Raw genomic sequence first — 22749 nt, forward strand, 5'->3', positions numbered from 1 at the left:
AACGATCGTGAGTTTCCAGGTGAGAAGCAGTTCTGCAACTGGCAAGGTCGTAAAAAAATTGTCCATTGTAATGTTTCGGCCACTTCCTTGGTATTTGGTAGACAAATCCTTCACCACTCGTTCGCCTTGGTTCGTTTCCCTACCAGTTTTTGCTTGGCCAGTATATATTTGTCCATGCAGTGGATATGCATTTGTGGCATCGCAAATCCACCAAACCTTGACACCATATTTAGCAGGTTTTGACGGTATGTACTGCGTAAACCGTGTGCGTCCACGGTAAGGAAATAATTGTTCATCAATCGTCAAGCATGAGCTGGGCTTGTAATGTGCAGCAAGATTATTGTTCATCATCGTCCACAACTCACTGATCGGTGCTGCTTTATCAGTTAGTAAGCGTCTTGCACGAGCGTTTTTATCGTCAAATCTTAAGAACCGGAATATCGAACAGAAACGGTTGACTCCCATTGTGGCGCGATATAAAGGATACTTTTTGACGCTCCATAAATCTCGAACATGTTCTCCATTGCTATGGTTCGCACCAGTCATAATAAGTATGCCAAAAAATGCATACAGCTCTGTTATTGACACAGGCGTCCATGACTTAGGAGTTGTGTTTGGATACGCATTGTTGTAAGCATTATAAGTTTCTTTTGCTAACTTATTTGTGTGGCGCATAATTATATCAGCCATTTCAACGTTCATGAAACATTTGAATGTTTGCTCTATTGACAACATTTCAGTGCATCTAGCTGGTCCAGAACGTTCTCTTATAATATTTTGTCCGAGTACCTGACGACTTACATTTGGTTCTTTCATCCACTCAGTACCATCACGTGCAACAAATTTTTCGCCACTAGCAGATAATTCATTATTTTCTTCTACTTCTTCTTCCTCGTCTTCTTCATCATCCTCATAGTCCGCATAATCAGGTAATACTTCTGCGGCACTTTGCGAAACTTCAGCATCGTCATCAGCAATTTCAATGTCATTGAATTGAATTTTTTCTTCATCTACTGAGTCAAAGTCATAGGGAGCGTCATCGTCACAAATTTCATCAAATAAAGATTGTATATATGATTCTCGCTGTTCCTCAGTTAGTCTGCATAATACAAAAAATTAGTATATGTTTACATTGTTGCTTATTTTACATTTTTTACCTTCTATATGCTGCTTTTGATAAATATTCGTTTCTTCTTGAAGTCATTTCGTATCCAGTTATTTATAGTTTCAGTTATATTTATTTTCACTTCTTACACTTTTGAGCACCAAAACAATAATGAATATATCAACAGGCAGAATTTATAACAACACCTCGTGTGAAAACAACCCTTGCAGCTGCATATAAAATACAAACACCAGTTATACCAGTGTATTTGCTACCTACGTACCCATACCTTGCGCGACCTTTTTGCACATATCTTTTGAACCAGGTAGAATATTTCAATGAAATAAAAACCAAAATGTGTATTCGTTGTTACTCTACAAGTATATTGTTATAAATTATATTATTTTGTTTTGCATTTATCAGGACAACAACAAAAACAAAAATCCACTGTTGCATGTCCTCATTTTATTTGCCCATATCTCTGGAACCAGTAGGAATATTCGAATGAAACAAAATAAAAAATACTTGTTATATATTAAAATATACATTTCAAAAAAAAAAATCAGAGAAATCGGTTGAATAAGCATTAAAAAAATCGCAAAATAAGGTCCCGGGTACAAACGTATTCCGGGTGTGTGTTTACGTGGTATTTTCTGGGTGTGTGTTCTAGGGTTAATGCTACGAAACGTGTGGCATTACTAGAATGATAATGCAGTTTATTATGACTTTTCTTTGACGTTTCAGCTCTTATCAAAATATCATTGCACTTGTCCATCCCCAATTCGTGAATTGCAACAATAATCTCCAATTTCATACGGAACCTGTTCATACGGAAACTGCATTCATAAATTCCTTCAGTTGGTCGCATTTTTGAATTGTGATTGAATTTTTATCTTGTGTTATCATCTCGTTGTCTCTTACCGGCATAAACAAAGTTTATCGTGAAGGTGTAGATAAAATAAGTTAACAATTTGCTTGCTCTTTATACGGCTTTCGGTAGCATAAAAGAAATATGGCAGAAAAACTTAAAGGTGACACGTCATGTCCAGCGACAGTAAATTCGACACATTTGGCAGCTACCCAAGCAGTTAAAAATCCACTCCTAAGTGCTTCAGTAACAGGTCTAACATTCGATGATTTCCCCAACAAGCCACTGCTACTACCACCGGTGGCTATTAATCGGGGTAAGCTCTTAAATTTGCCGTATTTATCAACACATTGAACACATACCATTTTTATAAAAGTTATTGTTTATTTACATATTATTTGTTCATACGATTTGAAGAAAACAAGTCATTTGCTATATCTATTAGATTTTATGACCTATTAAGAATTTTAATCACATCACAAAATTCTCACTAATCCTATTGCATGCTGCGTGTTGAATGTGAACGATATGTGGGTAGATCCAATGATACTTGACGTCTTCGACAACACCAAACAATACCCCAAATCAAAAGTATAATAAGCAGCAGTAACAGTAGTGTCCCTAATACTATGGCCGCTATAGATGCTTCAGTAAGCACCAGATCACGAACATCTACATTATACGAACGTTGATTCCCTGCAACATCGAATGCGGTGATTGCCACTTTTGGTTCACAACAAGTTGCTATGTATGTTGCCTTCAATGGTTCTGTAGATCCCACAGTGTAACTATTTCGATACACCAAACCACCAGTTGGTATAGTTTGTAAGCGCATAATGCCAGTTTGCCAATCTTGTGCTGTAATGTCCAATGTCCAAAAACGTTCTGCACAATTAGAAGAGTCCGCATTGACACTCTCACAGCGACTGCCAAAACTCCAAGAAACTGTAGGTGCCGTAGTATCCTTAATGAGAAAAGCAAATAATCGGTTAAATACTTAGTTTTATAATTATATAATATGTAGTTACAGTAATCCAAATACTTTCACTAAGTAGATCAGATGTTCTGGTTGTTGTTGACAGATCTTTGTCGAATATTGGCATATGACCATCTACCCCAACCCTTCTCGCTTCAGTGATTAGCCTAATTTATCAACTCCGAAAACGGAATGATAAAAAACGGGTCGAATAAAAAGTGTTCACCGACAAAATATTTTCTGCCTGCCCAATAACGATGGATGTCATTCAGAGGGACCGTGATTATCTGAAGAATTCCCGAAATCCGGGAAAGCTTTCCAACGGAGGTCGCAACTTTAGCGAGCGAGCGTGACCTGTGCGATAACAAAACACGTTCTATCTACCTATTCTATTACCGTCCTATTACCATCGTCCGATATCTCTGCTATCGCTAGTAACCAAGACACTTGAAGCCGTTCGGCTTGAAGTAATGTTTGCGAAAACTACATATTAACGCCACCGTGCTAAAGGCCATCAACATAAATAAATTGCGGATTGAACCAGGAATCCCACCATTGAACAGTACTCCTAGCGCTAGACTTATCATAAGCCTTTGACGCAGTCAATCAAGCACGTTAGTGGAAGACTTTGAATGGTCTACCCTCATATTCTCAAAAGGTATACTGCAAATTATCTGTGTGACCGGCACGCATCGGTGCAGTTCGGGAACGTAGGTTGGCCAGACATTACATCGTTCCCAACATGGCCGGACTTGTATCTTAATGGCGCTTGTCACCGGCACCTACCGGATCTATATCTGGAAAAGGACATTCAACATCGATAATACTTCTCAAAACCTTCGGTGAATGTCTTTATCGCTACAACGACAACAACAACAACAACAAAGAAAGGCTCATAACTACCTATAAAGCAAATGGCTAGCCGCATAGCATACGCGTCTTTGATTTGGTCGCCCACCTTAAAGAAAGATAGTGTTGCTAATCAAGTTAATTTCATTACAAGCGCATAATGATAGAATATACGGTCACTGCGCTCAGCAATCTATAGAAGCAACGAGAGCAACCCAGTTTCCCAGGGACGAAATACAAAAAACAAAAACAGGTGTATCCAAAAGTAAGTCTCCAGATACAGAACGGATTGGCTGTGTTGTACATCAAAAAGTAGGCGAAGATTCGATATCATTCTAGGTCAGCACCGACGATCAGCGCAGAAAAGAGTTGAAGAACAGTATTGGGTTATACTACACTTGGTCCTTTGCCAGTTAGAAGCGCACATATATCCGCTCCGACATGCACAAACGTCAAATATCAACTCAGCGGCGCTTATATATACCTGCGGCAAGGCATATCTGTCACGGACATTAATCATATCTGAAAAAGGATTGCTCATATCCTTAACACTTTCATAAACCCTCGGTTGTGCTGAGCTTACAACGACAACAACCAACTTAACTTATTCACTTACCTGTAAATCAATGGAAGACGTTGCACTCAACACTTTTAAATTGAGTGACAGCGATGATGTACCATCACCGTGACATGTAAATGTTATCTTATCAATTGTTCCCTGAGGCGTGCCGTTTGGTATAAGTACCGTAACGGCGACAGTTGCCATTTCACCAGCTCTTAAGAAAATACTTTGCGGATTTAAACGTAAAAGAAAGCGTCTCTCATCCACCACTTGTATATTATGATATATCGCATCTGTGCGTGTGTTAGTGAGTTCAAATTGTAGCGTACCCAACATTCCTGGCGCCAAGAGAAGTTGTGATTGTAAACCAATCTCGATTTTGGTAACATCTCGTTGTAATAAAGTTGTTGTTGCTGCGCGTGGCATACTTTTAAAATTTGTATTTATATTCACCACGGCGTTTGAGGACGAGTAAGTTGTTTGATTTGTTGGAATCGATGCTTCATTGTTATGTATTTCAGTTTCGGAAAATGTTTCCACTTCATCCTTTGGTATTTGATCAGATGTGGAATGCGTTATTGGGGGTTCAACATCAATTTCCCCATTATCGGGGAAACGTATATTACTGTGTGTTTCTTGGGTGTTTAATGCTCTGCCATTTATTGCATCTGGCAAACTATTTAAACGTATATCATTTAGGCGTAAAGGATACGAACCTCTGCTGTGCATCAGGAAAGACTCGAAGTGCTTAATGAGACCATCTGGAATGCAAAGTAAAATGAATTATAGTTTTTTGTGCATTTGCATTATTTGGAAAAATTTCTTTGGTATGGCCACTTTAAATTTAAAATATTTTGTATAAGTGAAGTGGAAACGAGTTTCGAAATAAAAATCGTTAGCAAATGTTTTTGTTTTATCGGGCTATTGATAAATGATTACAGGTTCGAATTCGACCTCAAGGCCTAAAATGTTGGGAATAGAAAATGGACATTTTTTCAGACATCTGCCATAGCTGCGCAGATATATCCATAAAAAATGAGCCAAGATCTGTCATTCCGGAATTGTTGTATTTGTAATGGAATTTGAAAAAAAAAGTTTGATGGCGTAGCACTTTTGAAGTTTTTCGATTTATTACATTCCTCTCATATTTCGCTACGAGTGTTCGCAGTATTTAAAGTTATTACCTGAGTAAACATCTAGGCCGGGAAAAAAATTAAATTTTCGGAGCATGTTTTTTCGTACTTTTTGAAAGCGGGCGAAAAACTAACATCAAATTGATTTGGTGGCTTGGCAATCCCTTCGATTGTGTTTTTGCCATAAAATGTTTCGCAGCAAAAAAGTTATATCTCCCCGGATATTTATCGCGAAAGAGGCGAAAAGTTGGAATAAGATAAAGAAGCAAAAAAAGTGGGTCTTGCACTAAATTTGGACTAGACGAAGTTCTTGCTGTCATTGTGGCCTTTGTAGCCTGTAGACTGTGAAGGATTTCGTCTATTTGGGGAGGCAGCATTAAAAGCAAAAACAATGTTGGCTTAGAAATCAAACGGAGAATAACTCTTGCCCACAAGTGCTTCTTTAAGCAATTGAAAAGTAAAGTTCTCTCTCGACGAACAAAATTCTTGCTCTACAAGTCACTCATCGTACCTGTCCTGATGTATGGCTCGGAATCATATAAGGTGTCGAGAGAAGATGAGATGGCTCTTGGAGTATTTGAGAGAAAAGTTCTCCGGAAGATTTATAGTCCTATCCGTGATTTCGACGGAGATATAAGGCGTTATATGAGTATTTCGCAGATATGACGATAGTGCAGCGACTAAAAACAGAAAGATTCGCTGGATAGGGCATGTTATGCGGATGAACGAATAAGCTCCGGCAGTTTGTAAACAGAGGAAAGAGAAGACCTTCACTGAGCTGGGAGAGACAGTTGGAGTAAGCTTTGGCCTCGCTTGGTGCTCCCAATTGGCGACTGTTATCGCAAAACAGGGTTAGCTGACCTCACTGACTCAGCGTACTTCATTTTTATATAAAACTTCAATAAGTGTTGTATGTTGAATTTTAGCAGACTGTACAGATCGCGTCCTTCTATTCTCATTCCGTACGAAAAAAGTACAAAACTGTGAGTAAAATCTGAAGGTTTAATGTGGCCACATAAGTCGTTCTCGAGATGGTCGGGCTAGCACCTTAATGGTGCTGTGTTACCGGAGCGTGCTGGATCTTTATCCGGCAAAAGACCATCACATCGATTAGACTCCCCAAAGCCTTCGGGGAAAAACCTTGTTTGCGCCTAATTGGCATCTCTATATGTAATCATATCAAACGTCAATTAGTGGCATTGGCAGCACTGACTGTCAGCTGTCAATGGCTACTTCCGATTATTCTTAAAGTAATTAAACAAAGAAAAACAAGTGGAGGTGTTCTTTTAAATTCGGCTATAATCGTCCCGTAAGTAATCCTTACAACCCGCAACCCGCATTTTAACGCTAACATTTTGGTCCATCGACCAGGATCGCGCAATATTTCCGCAAAATACAGTCCACATCGCTTTAATTTTATAAGTTTCATAAAAACCCTCAAATAAAAAATGTCTTTGTTGAAAGTTCGCGATTCTGCTTTAAATGCATTAAAGCGGCATTTGCAATCGAGCAAAGCCGATTCGCTTGCAGTCGATGCAGAGGCTGCAACCACATATTGGCAATTGCTAGAGGAGCAGTGGGAACGTTTCTGCAAAGCACAAGAAGAAGTGGAGGTTTCGTGTGCCGACGAAAACACAGCAGTAGAAGAGTGCAATATATAGCTTCTCCAACCCAATTGTCAACCTCACCTTCGAGCGGCGAATCCCGTTTCACTAACAGACGAGGCTCTGGCGACCCCAAGCTCCTCATGGAACTTGTGGGTGGGGAGGGAAGGATGACCTGAAGGTTTAATGTGGCCATATAAATCGTTCCCGAGATGGTCGGGCCAGCACCTTAATGGTGCTGTTACCGGAGCGTATCGGATCTGTATCCGACAAAGGACCATCACATCGATAACACTCCCCAAAGCCTTCGGGGAGTAACCTAATCGCTACAACAACAACAACAACAACAGCAGGCACGAATTCAAGGTGAGCAGTGGTATTTGATCGCTAAATCAAATTTTAAGCGCATTCTTGCGCCACAAAAGCAACCAACCCCTATAGTAACTCCGACTGCACCTGCACGCATGCCGCTACCGAAGCTGCAGTTACCATCCTTTAGTGGCGATCCAACAAAATGGATCACTTTTCATGACGCATTCTGTTCACTAGTGAATTCCAATGCAAGTTTGTCGGACGGACAGAAGTTGCAATACTTGCGCAATTGTTTAAATGGTGAAGCATTGGAATTAGTTAGTAGTTTTGCTGTAAGCGACAGCAACTACAGTGAAGCTTGGGATATGCTGACAGCACGCTATAAAGTTATGCGTATCATAGTGGACAGCCATATAAAAGCATTATCATCGATCGAAAAGGCATCGAAAGACTCCGCAAAAGCAATTAAACACGTTTTAAATTTAACTTTGCAGCACGTTGGTGCGCTACGTGCCCTCAAACGCCCGGTTGAATTTTGGGACGACTGGCTTGTCCATTTGACTGTTTCGAAATTAGCCTATGAAACGCGAAAACGGTGGGAATTATCGCTTGTAGCTTCGAGATTTTTTGGAAACGCGAGCCCGCTCTTTGGAGATGGTGCCCGCTGCCGCAAACGCACGTACAACTGCAAAGAACGCTTTGCATACAACATGCAACCAATTAGTACCAAAAAATCATCCATCATCAAAAACCGCTAAAACCACATCGTGTACATAATGCAAAGGTGAGCATCGAATCTACACTTGCGAAAAATTCAACCAACTCGACGCGAGAGCAAAGCTATCCACAATCAAATCAGATGGTGCATGTCTAAACTGCCTTAGTAAAGGACATGTTTTCGCTAACTGCCGCAGCTCGTCATCGTGCCGCATATGCCAACGCCGCCACCACACGCTTCTTCATGCTGGTCTCAATACAAACGAAGCAGCTCCTGCTATGCAAAATGCCGTCCAAAACAACGTAACGTCGCACTACGCCGATGCTGAACGCGTAGTATTACTAGCTACTGCTGACATTTTATTGCAAGATAACTCTGGCCGCTGGCAGCCAGCCAGGGCACTGTTCGACAACGGCTCACATGCTTCGTTCATCACGGAGCCCTGCGTTCAACGACTTCGTTTACCACGAAATACGTCATCAGCTTGCGTCACGGGTATTGGATCCGTACAAGGAGGTCGCACAAAGGGTGAGGTCAAGTTATCCATAGCGCCAAAGTCACTAAACTCTAAATTTCACGTGAGTACGCTTATTTTATCTAAAATTACTAACGACCTACCAACAAACGCCTTGTCCGAATCACGGTGGCCGCATGTCAGTGGCTTAGCGCTTGCTGACCCTAACTATTTCAAACCTGGTCCGATAGATGTCTTAATTGGCATGGACGGAATGGACAAGTTTTTACTGGACGGCCTAAAAAAGGGTGAAAATGGCACTCCGATGGCACAGAACACCGTGTTTGGGTGGGTGCTGTTTGGGAACGCGGCTCCCTCACAAATAAAACCCCGGGTAATCTCAACGCATTATTGTAATATGCAACTAACTGACCTCTTCGCTAAGTTTTGGGAGCTGGAAGAGCTACCACCTAGAAAGTTTTACACGCCCGAAGAGTTGTATTGTGAGAAGTTATTCGACGATACAATACAGCGCGCAACTGACGACCGATTTATTGTACGTTTACCGCTAAAACCCGAGGTGTTGATTGGTGAGTCGCGTAACGCAGCCGTTCGGGCATTGTTGCGAATGGAAAGAAGGTTCGTCACCAACAAAGACCTTCACGAAGGGTACTGCAAATTTATGAAGGAGCTTCTTGACTTGGGTCATATGGAGTTAGCTACTCCAACAACGCAAACCGCATACTATATGCCACATCACGCCGTGATAAAAGAAACAAGTTCCACTACTAAGCTTAGGGTCGTATTCAACGCGTCAATGAAGACGTCGTCAGGGCGCTCGTTAAATGACGCGCTAATGGTTGGTCCTCAGCTCCAACAAGATCTCTTCCAGATTTAAGTCCGCTTCCGTACCCATCGCTATGGTATAATTGCGGACATCGAGAAAATGTATCGACAGGTCTACGTCGATAAACGGGACGTCGACTATCAACGCATTGTATGGCGTGAGCATTCATCGCAGCCAATACGCGACTATCGTCTATTAAGGGTTACCTATGGGGTAGCATCCGCTTCTCATCTCGCTGTCAAATCGTTGCATCGCGCGGCACAACAAGCTGGCGCGTTATATCAAAATATCGCAAATATCGTTACGTCAGATTTTTACATGGATGACTTGCTCTCCGGCTCCGACTCTTTCCAAGAACTGACATCGCTTCAACGTAACATCTCACACGTCTTATCTCAGTGTGGATTCGAGCTCCGGAAGTGGGTAACAAATTGCAAGCCATTGAGACAACAGATGTCGCATGCGTCTACACAGGTGTCCCATCTCTTGGCTGATGGAAGCGATATCCGATCTCTAGGATGTATTTGGCACACGGATACCGACTCTCTTGCGATAGCCTTCAATATAGAGCCACTCCTGTGTGAATTAACAAAACGCATTTTTCTCCGATACCAGCAAGACCCTCCCGGCCTCATGTCTCCATGCACCATTCGCTCAAAAATTTGGTTGCAAAGAATTTGGCGTTGTAATGTCGATTGGGATGAGTTAGTTCCACCTGAGATAGCTACAGATTGGTTAACGCATAGAAAAGAGCTGGCCATGCTTTCATCGCTGAAGCTAAATCGCTGGCTTTATACTAGTCCAAACGCCGACACAGAGTTCCATGTTTTCACTGACGCATCAGATGCTGCCTATGCAGCCGCTATCTACTGCCGCACTCAGTCATCGGACGACGAGATAAACGTCGTGCTCATTGCTGCGAAAACTGAAGTAGCTCCGCTAAAAACAACTTCGTTACCTCGTCTGGAACTCTGCGCAGCTCATCTAGGCGCTAAACTCGTCCGCCTAATTCAACAAAGTTTCGGTCACAAACTTGAAAAGCTGTACGCGTGGTCAGACTCAACGATAACGTTGGCATGGCTGCAATCAAATCCAAATCGTTGGGCAACGTTCATTGCAAATCGTGTGGCCGATGTACAAGAAGTCTTGCCGTCATCGCATTGGAGACACGTCATCTCAGAGCATAACCCTGCAGATTGCGCTTCTCGGGGTCTCACACCTGCACAGCTCCTCGATCACCGCTTATGGTGGCAGGGGCCACACTGGTTATCCGAAACCGATCGTTTTTGGACGCAGCACATAACGAAACATACTACGAATTTGGAACTGAAATCAATCAAAGCTAGTTCTCATGTAACGCAAACGCACGAAGATTGGGATTTACTAACGAAATTTCACTTTTACAACAAACTCAAACGAGTGAACGCACATATACTTCGCTTCATAAACAACGCTCGCATATCTGCTCAGAAGTCGAGTGCACACGAACGGCTGTCCGGACCGTTAACAAGCTCTGAAATCCGCAAAGCCGAATCATCTTTGGTAAGGTATTCCCAAGCTAACGTTTTCCAACAAGAAATTTCTAATTGCAGGTCAGGGAAGCCAATACCGATACGTAGTAGTCTCGTTCGTCATCAGCCGTTTTTAAACGACGCAGGCATTTTACGAGTAGGAGGTCGAATTAAGAACGCATCATGCACGATCGATATAAAACATCCGATTATTTTGAATAAAAATTCACCGCTCGCTAAAGCAATAGCCGCTGAAACTCACATCGGTATGTTGCACGCTGGCCCGCAAATGATGCAAGATGATATACAACGTAAATTTTGGATCCCTGGCATTCGCAATTTAGTTCGGAGTACGTACCACCATTGCGTACGATGCAAACGCTTGAACCGCAAACCGCTACAGCAGCAGATGTCCGATCTACCACCTAGTCGCGTTACGAGTACGCGATGCTTCCTTCAAAGTGCGGTCGATTTTGCCGGCCCATATAACGTAAAATTTACACATGGTAGAGGCGCGAAATCAACAAAGGCGTACATTTGATCATTTATATGTATGAGCACAGGCGCCATGCACCTAGAATTGGCCGGAGACCTCACGTCTGCAAGCTTTATCGCCGCATTCAAACGTTTCACCAACCGAAGAGGACATTGTCAGCATATGTTCTCCGACAATGGCACGAACTTTGTCGGTGCCGAAAGGGAGCTACGTGCCGTGTTTGAAAGGTGCGTTAACGACGACAAGTTGGCATCTTACTTCGCCAACACCCAAGTCACCTGGCATTTTAACCCTCCAAGCGCTCCACACATGGGCGGCTAGAATTAAGCGCATAAAGCATCATTTAAAACGCGTACTAGACTCCGCGTTACTATCTTACGAAGAGTTTTCAACAGTCCTAACCGAGGTGGAAGCATGCGTCAATTCTCGACCACTCTGCTGGATACCTTCTGACATACAAGACTTCGAAGTGCTAACACCTGGGCACTTTATGATCGGCGAACCAATAAAGGGGTTACCGGAGTTTGACACAGAACCTTTCAAGGGCAACCTTCATCAACGGTGGCAAGCAATCACAGCAATAAGGCAGCACTTCTGGAAGCGATGGCGAGACGAATATCTCGCGAATCTTCAGCGACGATCGAAATGGGTTCGTCCAACGCAAAACCTACAACGAGATGATGTCGTAGTTATACACGACAACAACGCTCCGCCCACTAAATGGAAACTTGGTCGAGTTCTCGACAGCTATACCGGCTCAGATGATCGCGTACGAATTGTCAACCTGCGAACATCCGAAGGAGAGCTGCTAAGACCTATTGCGAAGCTATCATTATTACCAACAAAAACAGACATTTTTTCACTTTGACTTTTATTGATGTAAACTTTAAATACTTTGTACCTTTTTCTAATTTTGAACGGTCGTTCAAGGCGGCCGGCATGTTTGCGCCTAATTGGCATCTCTATATGTAATCATATCAAACGTCAATTAGTGGCATTGGCAGCACTGACTGTCAGCTGTCAATGGCTACTTCCAATTATTCTTAAAGTAATTAAACAAAGAAAAACAAGTGGAAGTGTTCTTTTATAATCGGCTATAATCCTCGCGTAAGTAAACCTTACAGTCCGTAACCCGCATTTTAACGCTAACAAACCTTATCGCTACAACAACAAAAACAACAACAGGTAGTCTGCCTATTCATTGCCTTCATCGGGGGAACACTTCCTAACAAAACCTTGCTTTTGACTCGCGGATAATTTAGGACTCCAATGACTTCTGTCTTATGAGGATACTCCTCGAGCATAAGCCTCTTCGCAAACATTCTTAACCGCAAAATTAATTTTCATGAATTTCTGCCCGAGCATCCAATTGGTGTCAATTTCTTGAAGTTCGGCCTATAGATGCCAGCTTCCGTTATTACGTTATCAAATATTGGTCCATCCGCGAACTAGATATCTGAGCCGGGGTCGGTATTTGGTTATAATGAGTTCTAAAATGGCCTCACAACAATACTTGAGTTTTAAGTTTATTGGGCTCTAGTATTTAACGTAGTCTGTAAGCACGAGATTCTGGTCAATATAATGATACCGTGTATGTGTGTTACAAAAAGGCCTGTCGCCTTCATCTGTTCTCCACTGATCATAGTACCACAAGTATTCCCCAATCGCAGAATCTGATATTCAAGGTTAAGTTATGGAAGAGCAAAATGTCTGAAATTTGTTGATCCAAAACGTATATTGGTGCACTCCATTTATCATTTATTTGTGACACCACTAAGCGAAGTTTCGAGTTTCGGCGTCGGATTCGCGGTGGGAGAGAGACTTTGTCGTCAAGTGCCCACGTACACGCCGTTATCCGAATAAATGCCTATCTTTTTAATATATCATTCATCTGCGCCCATGTACCGACAGAGGAGAAAGATGATGGTGTACGAATGCACATACGACTGCTGCCCCCGCCATGATATAAAAGTAGTGCTTGGCGACATTAATGCCAGGGTGGACAAAGAAGGTTTTCTTTTTGGCCGCACGGTCGGAAAGTTTAGCCTACACAATGAAACCTCTGCTAATGGACTGGGGCTGATTGAGGTATAGGCCTACAAAAAATATATTTCAAACTTCATGGCTTTCCCCCGATCGAAATACACGCTATCAGATGGAAACGCGTCGTGCCTCCAGTGTTTTTGACTTGGCACGATCCGAGGACCTATCTCAGTAGCGAAGCTAGATTTCGGAAGGCTGCAGTCGCAACAATTTGCCAATGATTTCGCAACTCGACTCTCATACCTGATCTCTGAGAGCGGACGGAGCGCAAGGAGCATTCGTACCGCCGCCGAGGAAAAACAAAGAAAAGACACACGCTGCCTACAGGGCTACTTTAATTGCGAGCGCAATAAGAAGAGTGTGTGAGCACCACCACGAGTTGAAAAGGAAAGCAAGATTCATTTACAGGAAGAAAAAAGCAGAGGCAGAAAAGCGTTATAGCGCAGAGCTTGAGCTGCTAACCACTAGCCCGCAAATTTTACCAAAAAATTCGGCGACAGACGGAATAAGTCCGGGGCAAACTTCTATGAAAACGAAAACGCCGAACTCCAGAGTGTACTTAGATTATGGAGGGAACATTTCCCTGGTCTCCTGAACAGCGATGAGATACCCGATCCCGCAATCGATGATGGAATTAATGTGCTCCACTCGATTATGACGAAGTTAGAACGGCGATAACCAGATTAAAAAACAACAAGGCTGCGGGCGCTGATGGAATGCCTGCGGTGCTATTCAAATATGGCAGCGGGGAGTTGGTAAGGCGCTTGAATCAGCTTCTTTGCAAAATATGGTCTAAGTGTTTTTTGCCTTGTCCACAGGAAGTGGGATCCTAGAAACTGTCCCAAATGTTGCGGATTAGCCTTCCTAATATCGCATATGAGGGCCTGTCAAGCGTATTGTACGAAAGATTGAATCAACTGATTGGACATTATCAGTGCGGCTTCAGAAATGGTAAATTTACCATGGACCAGATTTTCACTATGCATCAAATTTTGGAAAAAACCTGCTAAAAAGGAATTTGGGTACCCGCGAAACTTAGGCGGCTGTGTAAAATGACATTGAGCAACACCATCAGTTTAGTCAGAAATAGGAAGGACCTCAGCCGTTCGAAACTAAACGAGGTTTCAGACAGGTCACCCCCTATCGTGCGATTTCCATGATTTGATGCTAAAGAAACTAGCTGCAGAACTTAACAGCTCTGGATCAATATTCTATAAAAGCATGCAATTACTGGCGTATGCTGACGACATTGATATCATCGACCTGAACACCAGCGCTGTAAATTCTGCTTACTCCAAACTAGAAAAAAGAAGCGGAAAATTTAGGTTTGGTGGTAATTGAGGACAAAACGAAGTACCTGCTGACGTCATCAAGCAAAGAGTCGGCGCATTTGCGCCTTGGCAACCACGCCACTGTTGGCTGTCATAATTTCGAAATAGTAAAAGACTTTGAAATACCGCGAAGAATCACTATTGCCTATAAATGCTACTTTGGACTAGGTAGGCAATTGAAAAGTAAAGTCCTTTATCGGAAAGCCGCTGATCGTACCCGTCCTGCTATAAGCTGCAGCTCTGGTAGTGTTCGAGAGAAAAGTTCTGCGAAGGATTTATGGACCTCTACGCGTTGGCGACGACGAGTACCGAAGAAGATTTAATGAGGAGCGGTACGAGCTTTTACGCAGACATCAACACAGTCCAGCGAATTAAAACACAGCGGCTACGCTGGCTTAGCCATGTTATGCGAATAAAAGATGTTGCTTCGGCTAAGAAAAGTATTTCTATCGGAAACCGCCTGTGGAAGCAGAGGAAGAGGGTGGCTTCCACACCGCTAGAAGGACCAGGTAAAAAACGAGTTCAATTCCCTTGGTGTTACCAATTGGCGCCAGTTAACCCAACGAAGAATCGGCCGCCTTGTTGGACTGTCATAACCGTTTAAACGGTTAAGCACCAATTTTGCAACATTTTAACAATTTTATGTAAAGAGCGTAGCATTTTTTTTAGCTGCTGACGTTCATATGTTCGTTAACGAAGAAAATGGCCCTGTGTGTAAAGGAAAAAATAATTGTTGTTTTCTTTGGAGTTTTTCAGGCGATTTATCTCAATAAAATCTATTTTTTCATTTCAATCAACGCGTTTCGACGCATATTCGCGTCTTCATCAGGATTCTAATTTATTTTTTTGAAAATAATAGTAAAAGTAGTGGATACCCAAAACAGATTTTTAAATGATGTGAAAAGGAAAACAGAACAGAATCTTAATAGAAAACTGCTAGGTTAGGTTAGGTTGAACTGGCCGGTCCATGAGGACCTCACATAGACTGAATAAGTCCGTAGTGTTACCAGAAGTTTGTTTTAACGACCAAACTGAAAAACCCTATCAAAAACCAGGACCTATGTTATAAAATAACTCCGCCCTCTTGGCAAATACTAGAAGCTTCCTAGGATTTAAGCCACTTGCTGCTTCTAGATCTGACAGCTGTATCACTCCTAATAGCTGGAGACTTAGCCTGGCAAGCGCAGGGCTAGAGCGCAGAACGTGCTCGATCGTTTCCTCCTCCAGCCCGCACTTCCTACATCTGCTATCACTGACCAAGCCTAATTTAAAAGCATGTGACGCCAGAAGGCAGTGTCCAGTCAGAATACCCGTCATGAGTCTACAGTCCTCTCTTTTTAATGATAGAAGCAACTTTGTTAGTCTAAGGTTGTAAGACCTGCACATAATCTGCGACACTTTACAGCCACGCGCTTGAACCCACGCCTTTCCTGCTTGGTCGATCATGTGCACCTCTCGCCTTAGCCTAATTTCGCCCAGTCTAATTGGGACGTCTACGGAGCAAGCTTCAAGGGATGCGCCCTTTTTAACTAGTTCGTCCGATTTTTCATTCCCATCTATTCTCATATGCCCTGGGACCCAATATAGATGTATGCTTCTCCCTGTCCCGATTATCTCCAGAGACTGCTTACACTCTAACACGCATTTAGATGCTATGCTATGCGAGATTATTGCCTTAATTGCTGCTTGACTGTCAATATAAAAGTTAAAACGGTTACAGCTTAAGCTATTCTCTTCCAGGGTTTCTACTGCTTTGGTTACGGCTACTATTTCCGCTTGGAAAACGCTACAGCAATCCGGCAGCCTGTAGGATCTGTTTATTTCCGGATCAGCCCAGTATACCGCAGACCCTACTCCTTCCACTAATTTGGAACCATCTCTGTACACATGTATCGCCTCGTCCGCCATTTGAGCAGTCTTGCACCAACCGTCCACCTCTATTGTGGTAGAAAACTGCTAAAATCGATAAGAACAATTTTGAGAAATTTGACCTAAAATACACCGAAAATTGGTTTATGAATAAAAGCAAAATAGAGATTCCAGTAGAGTGCCAGTGGTTACTCTCCCTAGGAAATAAATTCGCTCTCCCAATTTCTGGAAAAAGTTTTCCTCCATTCACCTCATAGCAGACATCGAACAAGGTATACAAACAATAGAAAATGACAAGGAAAAAGACATGATCAGATGTAAGTTCGCAACCAGGGTAAATACGTATAAAAACAAACTAAAAAACAGCCCCAAAGAAAAATTCATACTTATAATATATACGAAAAAACCAAGAAATTCATAAAGCGGCACCAAGAATCTATCATAATTACAAATACAGACAAAGGTAATAGGACAGTTATGATGTACAGATCTGACTACAAGGGAAAAATGAAAGACCTACTGAGCGACAAAACCACATACAAAACTATTAAAACTGATCCCACACAAACCCTATTAAGAAAGAACAACAAAATTGTGAATGGCCTCTATCAAGCTCAAAACATAAATCAGAAGGAAAAGCATGTCCAGCTGCTAGAGCACCAAGACTATACGGGTTACCAAAAGTGCATTAAGAGCACACTCCACTTCGACCGATATCCTCGTCGTTAAATGTACCCTGCACGAAGTTATCAAAATTCATAGGAAAGATCCTGAAAATTATTATATCCGAAGAATACAACATACAAAATTCTCTGCAACTAAAAGACCACCTAAGGAATACAGTCATTGATGACGATGAACTCCTTATATCCCTAGACGTTGTATCTCTTTTTACCAACCTACCGATACACCAGGCAATTACCACAATAATGAAGAAATTGCCAATTCTCCAAACAAAAACCAAAATGCCCAAAACCAAGTTTCTCAAAATTTTAGAGTTCTGTTTGAGAGAAAATAATTACTTTTTATTCGATGAAACGTACTACCAACAAATTTATGGCATGCCGATGGGATCACGGACTATAGCTGACATTGTTTTAGATAAAATTATAGACGACAGCCTCACGGACTGAGATCCAAAGACGTACATATCAAATAACGAACCAAATATGTAGATGGTATGTTCGGTATAGTTAAGATTAAAGACGTCGAAGAAATTCTAAATACATTCAATGGACAACATACGAAAATTCAATTTACCCTCGAAACAGAAAAGTCCAGGAAATTAGCGTTCTTAGTGTGGAGATTCACAATTCCCCAGATAACAATATAAAAGCCAACTGGTACAAAAAAGCCGTAGCATCATCAACAATGATACATTTTCTATCAAATCACCCGTGAACTCAAAAAAGGAACACGGCTATTAATCTTATAAATAAATTTTACTCCCTGAGTGATCAGGAGTTCATAAATGACAATAGCCGTCATCCAGTGTGTTTTACAGCTCAGGATCACGCTCAACTCTCACGGGAATGCTCTGGATCATTGAGAGACTTGAGAAGCAGAGGTAGTGATATTTTCGCACACCTGAAATGTGTTGGGCAGATGTCGCCGCTGTTTTTCATTTAACTCATCTGGCGAAAGGCTAAGGAGCGACATCTATTTTTGAAAAAGTAGGTTTATTAAAGGCAGCGTTGCCAAACTAAAGACAAGTTATTAGCCGTCATCCAGTGAGTTTTACAGCTCCGGGTCACGCTCAATTCTCACGGGAATGCTCTGGACCACTGAGCGACTTGAGAAGCAGAGGTCGTGATATTTTCGCACACGTGCAATGTGATAGGTAGATGTCGCCGCTGTTTTTCATTTAACTCATACGGCGAAAGGGTAAGCAGCGACATCTATTTTTTAAAAAGTAGCTTTATTAAAGGCAGCGTTGCCAAACTAAAGACAAGTAATTAACAAATTATCTGGCTCACAAATTGAACCAGACTTCTATCTCGATTTATCTGGCTCAAATCGTTGTTGTTGCATTTATATGCAAAATTATTTATCTGACTTTGCCACCGGATGATGGCTATTTATACAAGAACAAAAGACAAAATTCATAAGGAGCAACTACACAATAGCCATCATCCGGTGGCAAAATCTTGAGCGAGATAAATAATTTTGAATGTAAATGCAACAACAACGATTTGAGCCAGGTGGTGGTAAAGCGAATTCAACCAATTCGCCGTGCAGAAGAATTTCAAGTGAAAAGAAAATTTTCATTGATTTCGATTAACTGACATGTTGTAGTACAAGGAGTTGCAAGGCGAATCCATACCAGGTGGTGGCAAAGCGAATTCAACCAATTCGCCGTGCAGAAGAATGTCACGTCGAAAGAAAATTTTCATTGATTCCGATTTACTGACATATTACTGTACGTTGTATGGAAAATAATCAAGAAAACTCAATCAGCTGTTGGGATAACAACACCTGGTACTGAATTCGCCTTGAGGAGTTGTATGGAAAGTTATCAAGAAGAAGCAATCAGCTGTTGGGATAACAACACCTGGTACTGAATTCGCCTTGGCATACAGCAACAAATACATACAGCAATGAACTTCAAAGAAGACGTCGACAGCATAAAATGGGCTTATGCTACAGCGATCAGTGCAAAATATTGACGAATCAAGACGTGCTGTGCGGTTTGACTTAAAAAAAATGTATATGTTTGTTAATGTTATGTGTATATATGTTTATATGTATGTGCGCAATAACTAGACGAATTTAATGTTGTCAATATTGTAAGTTTAGTGAAATGTAAAATCAGTTTTATATGTAACCTGTAATATGCCTGTATTTAATAATTGTGTTTTTCGTATTTTCAAAAAAATAAATTAGAATCCTGATGAAGACGCGAATCCGCGTCGAAACGCGTTGATAAAAATGGAAAAAAGATTTTTTTGAGATATATCGGCCGAAAAGCTCCAAAGAAAACAACAAAAAGTTTAACTAAAATACTTGGCCCTACAAAATTATTTATTGGAAAAAATAATTATTTTATTAAAAGAACTCTTGATTACATTAAGTTTTTGCGTGAAATTGGTATGCATTAAAAAAATAACAAATGCAATAACAATATATTGACGTCATTTGGTGCTTTCTCACTGAAATCAATAAATATTTTAAAATAAATATTCATACGTAAACTAAATAATCAGTAGATGTAATAATCCAAATTAATCTACACTCTCATATTTAGATATTGTAAGCAAAAAAAAACTATACAGCAATATTTTTAGCACACCAAATGACGTTATTGCTTTATTAGAAATTTTTTTTTGTATATTTGGTATTTATTTTAATAAACATTTCCTCTTTTCTTAAGCATCCCCCCTTTTTAATAATGCCAACCTTGGGTGAATATGTTATCAATTCTTTATTGAGTACTTAATTCAAGCTTATCACATATTGAGACATGTCTCTATCTCGGTCGCTTTCTTAGATTTATACGCGCGGCATCGACATACGCATATTTCTATTGTGCGCTTTATAATTATAAACTCCCTATACAAATCGAACTAGGGTTGTGAACTGCATCCGGATTTTTCAACTATCCGGATAGCTAATCCGGTTATCTGGATTCGTTAATGGAAAATCCGGATAATCCGTATGTCTGGATACTGGAATATAAAAATTGAATCGCTGCATATCAGAATTGAACGAAGCAAACATCGAAAAATTATTCACAAAATATGTTTGTAGATTATTAAATTAATGTCAAAAATTAAAAAGCTACAATTTTACAAACATGAACAATTTTACAAAGCGTCAATTTAGACAAATAATGAGTGTTAAAATGGTCAGCAAGATTTGGGATCATTTCCAAAAAAGTGACAGTGCCATTTGTTTATATAGGGAAAAAACGCTACAAAACAAAGGACCGACATCAAGTCTATTTATTTATTTACGGTCTTGTAGACCTAAATTAGGTACATGTATGTATGAGATCATTATCTAAATGGTAGTGCTTTGCAATAGTTATATAATAACTTCTTAAATTTATTGATATTTGGACATTGTTTTATTTCAGATGGTAGATCGTTGTACTCTCTCAATCCCTCGTAGTATATATTGTTCTTGTCGAATTCTGTTCGAACAGCTGGCAGACGAAAGTTATTCCTGTTTCTTGTGTGGTAGTCATGAACCTCGCTGTTGTATGTTACTCGGTCATTTAAATATTTCGGCAGGTTGCCTAGTTTCATGTTGTGTATGAATTATAGAGTGTAGTATACAATGAGTTGCTTTACACTCAGCCAATTTAAACTTTCTAGCATTTCATGTATTGGGGTGTCATATCGTTTTCTAAGAATAAACCGCATTGCTTTATTTTGTTTCACCTGTAGTTTTGCGATGTTCGAGTCGGCTAACATGAATGGTGCCACTATTGGTTTTTCCATCTTCAAGAGAATGGTATGGACGCAGCTTTTCTCTCTAAATCTGCGCCAGAATATAAGCCGATAAATAATAAAAAATAATGATATATAAATCCGGATATCCGGATAGTTTCACAATCGACTATTAACAGGATATCCATGCCGTCCGGATTTTATCCGTGCCAACGGATATCCGTATGCAAAAAGTTAATCCCACATTAGAAGAAGTCTTGCAGATAGCAACAGTTTATGAGGCGGCCAAGAAGACGTGCACCGAAATGAAGGAATCAGAAGCAGTAACTGTCAACGCCATCAGTAAGTCAGTAATCACCGTAAAGGCGAAAAGCAACCGCAAGAAGAAAGAAACTTTCAATCGTACGACCAACACGAATTCAGCAAGAAAGTCGTGTCCAGGGTGTGGTACGTCGCATTCGAGAGAAAAGTGTTTTCATTATCGAAAGAAAAGCAAATGTAACATATGCTCAAAAATAGGGCATATTGCAGCTGTATGCGGTGCCGCTGAAAAAACTGAAAAAAGTCAGCCTCACGTTAATAACATATCGTCTAACAATGAATCATCTTTTGAATAAGCACTAAAGCATAAGCACTATTAACTGTATTGATTCGAAGAAGCAAAAGATATACGTAAACATCAAAGTGAATGGAAAATCTATGGCATTCCAGGTGGAAACAGGAGCAACTTGTTCATTTGTCGGGATCAAAGGTCATAAACAGCTCGGAGAACCAAGTATGGAAGACACTCAACAACTGGCGACATTACCTAAGGTACCAAGCTCCGACAACTTAACGGCGACCACCAATGCACCAATGACATCATCCAGGGCAGCCACGGCACAATCTGTTGCTACCGAAGCGGTACTTAGAGGTAATGACCAATCCGAGACGCTTACCGCAACACCTACCGTAAGGAGATCGGAAAGACGTCGAAAGCCGTGCACGAAGTATAAAGAAGGATATGTTTAAGCTTCTTACAGACATATGCACATTTCTAGGGAGGGAAGGTGTTAAGTACCTAAGTACTTATTTATTAATATTCATAGTTGGGAGATATGGCATCCCCTACACCTAAACATTTTAGTTGGCAATCCTTAATCTTCTAAAAAACAGCTTACGAACTTCTTCTTCTGAAAATGTGTGCACGTGCTTTACGCACTTACATTTACATTACCATTAGTTATATTTTATCTTTAGTGTTTAATAAAGTTGAATTACATCATAAATTCAACAATTTGAATGTGAGCTGCTCAGAGCAATCAATAGTTTTTTCACCATACAAATCCCCAGGACTGCTCGATACTCATAGCCCCGCTTCGAAAAAGAGGGGAGCCTTTAACAATGCCAAAATTGGCAGATCACACATTGCGTTATAGCTAGCATACACCATCAACTCATTCGAAATGGGGTTCAAGTAGTAATACTGTTATCAGCTCTGTTTTTTTGGACTTGGAGTAGTGACCTTTATCGGTGCGACGAATATTCCAAGTCTTAGCTTATCTTGAACATAATTTTTCACTTCCCTGAGAGAAGCTGGAATGTACTCAAAGCATCTGCAAGTAAATCAATCTTACCGACTTCCTGACTCATGCAGTGTCTTCCAGGTGGAGAACTACGACATAGAGAGAGCAGCTAGAG

The 22749-nt window shown here is 41.0% G+C and overlaps 2 protein-coding genes across 15 annotated transcripts in view; one reads left to right on the plus strand and one right to left on the minus strand.

Moving 5' to 3' along the window:
* The first annotated feature begins 1887 nt into the window (after window positions 1-1887).
* Window positions 1888-22749, plus strand: part of PAPLA1 (Phosphatidic Acid Phospholipase A1) — a 197370-nt gene continuing 176508 nt past the window's right edge. For both annotated transcript variants that reach the window (XM_067783899.1, XM_067783900.1), the window contains exon 1: window positions 1888-2289. In XM_067783899.1, coding sequence (XP_067640000.1) covers window positions 2118-2289 — 172 coding nt within the window. In that variant the 5' untranslated portion in view covers window positions 1888-2117. The remainder of the gene's footprint in view (window positions 2290-22749) is intronic.
* The window catches only part of LOC137250688 (uncharacterized), a 149051-nt gene continuing 128645 nt past the window's right edge, over window positions 2344-22749 (minus strand). For all 13 annotated transcript variants that reach the window (XM_067783916.1, XM_067783915.1, XM_067783910.1 and 10 more), the window contains 2 exons: window positions 4415-5121; window positions 2344-2937 (listed from right to left, as the gene is read on the minus strand). In XM_067783916.1, coding sequence (XP_067640017.1) covers window positions 2470-2937; window positions 4415-5121 — 1175 coding nt within the window. In that variant the 3' untranslated portion in view covers window positions 2344-2469. The remainder of the gene's footprint in view (window positions 2938-4414; window positions 5122-22749) is intronic.

Source organism: Eurosta solidaginis, chromosome 4 (assembly GCF_040869045.1).
Source record: "Eurosta solidaginis isolate ZX-2024a chromosome 4, ASM4086904v1, whole genome shotgun sequence".
Taxonomy (NCBI): Eukaryota; Metazoa; Arthropoda; class Insecta; order Diptera; family Tephritidae; genus Eurosta; species Eurosta solidaginis.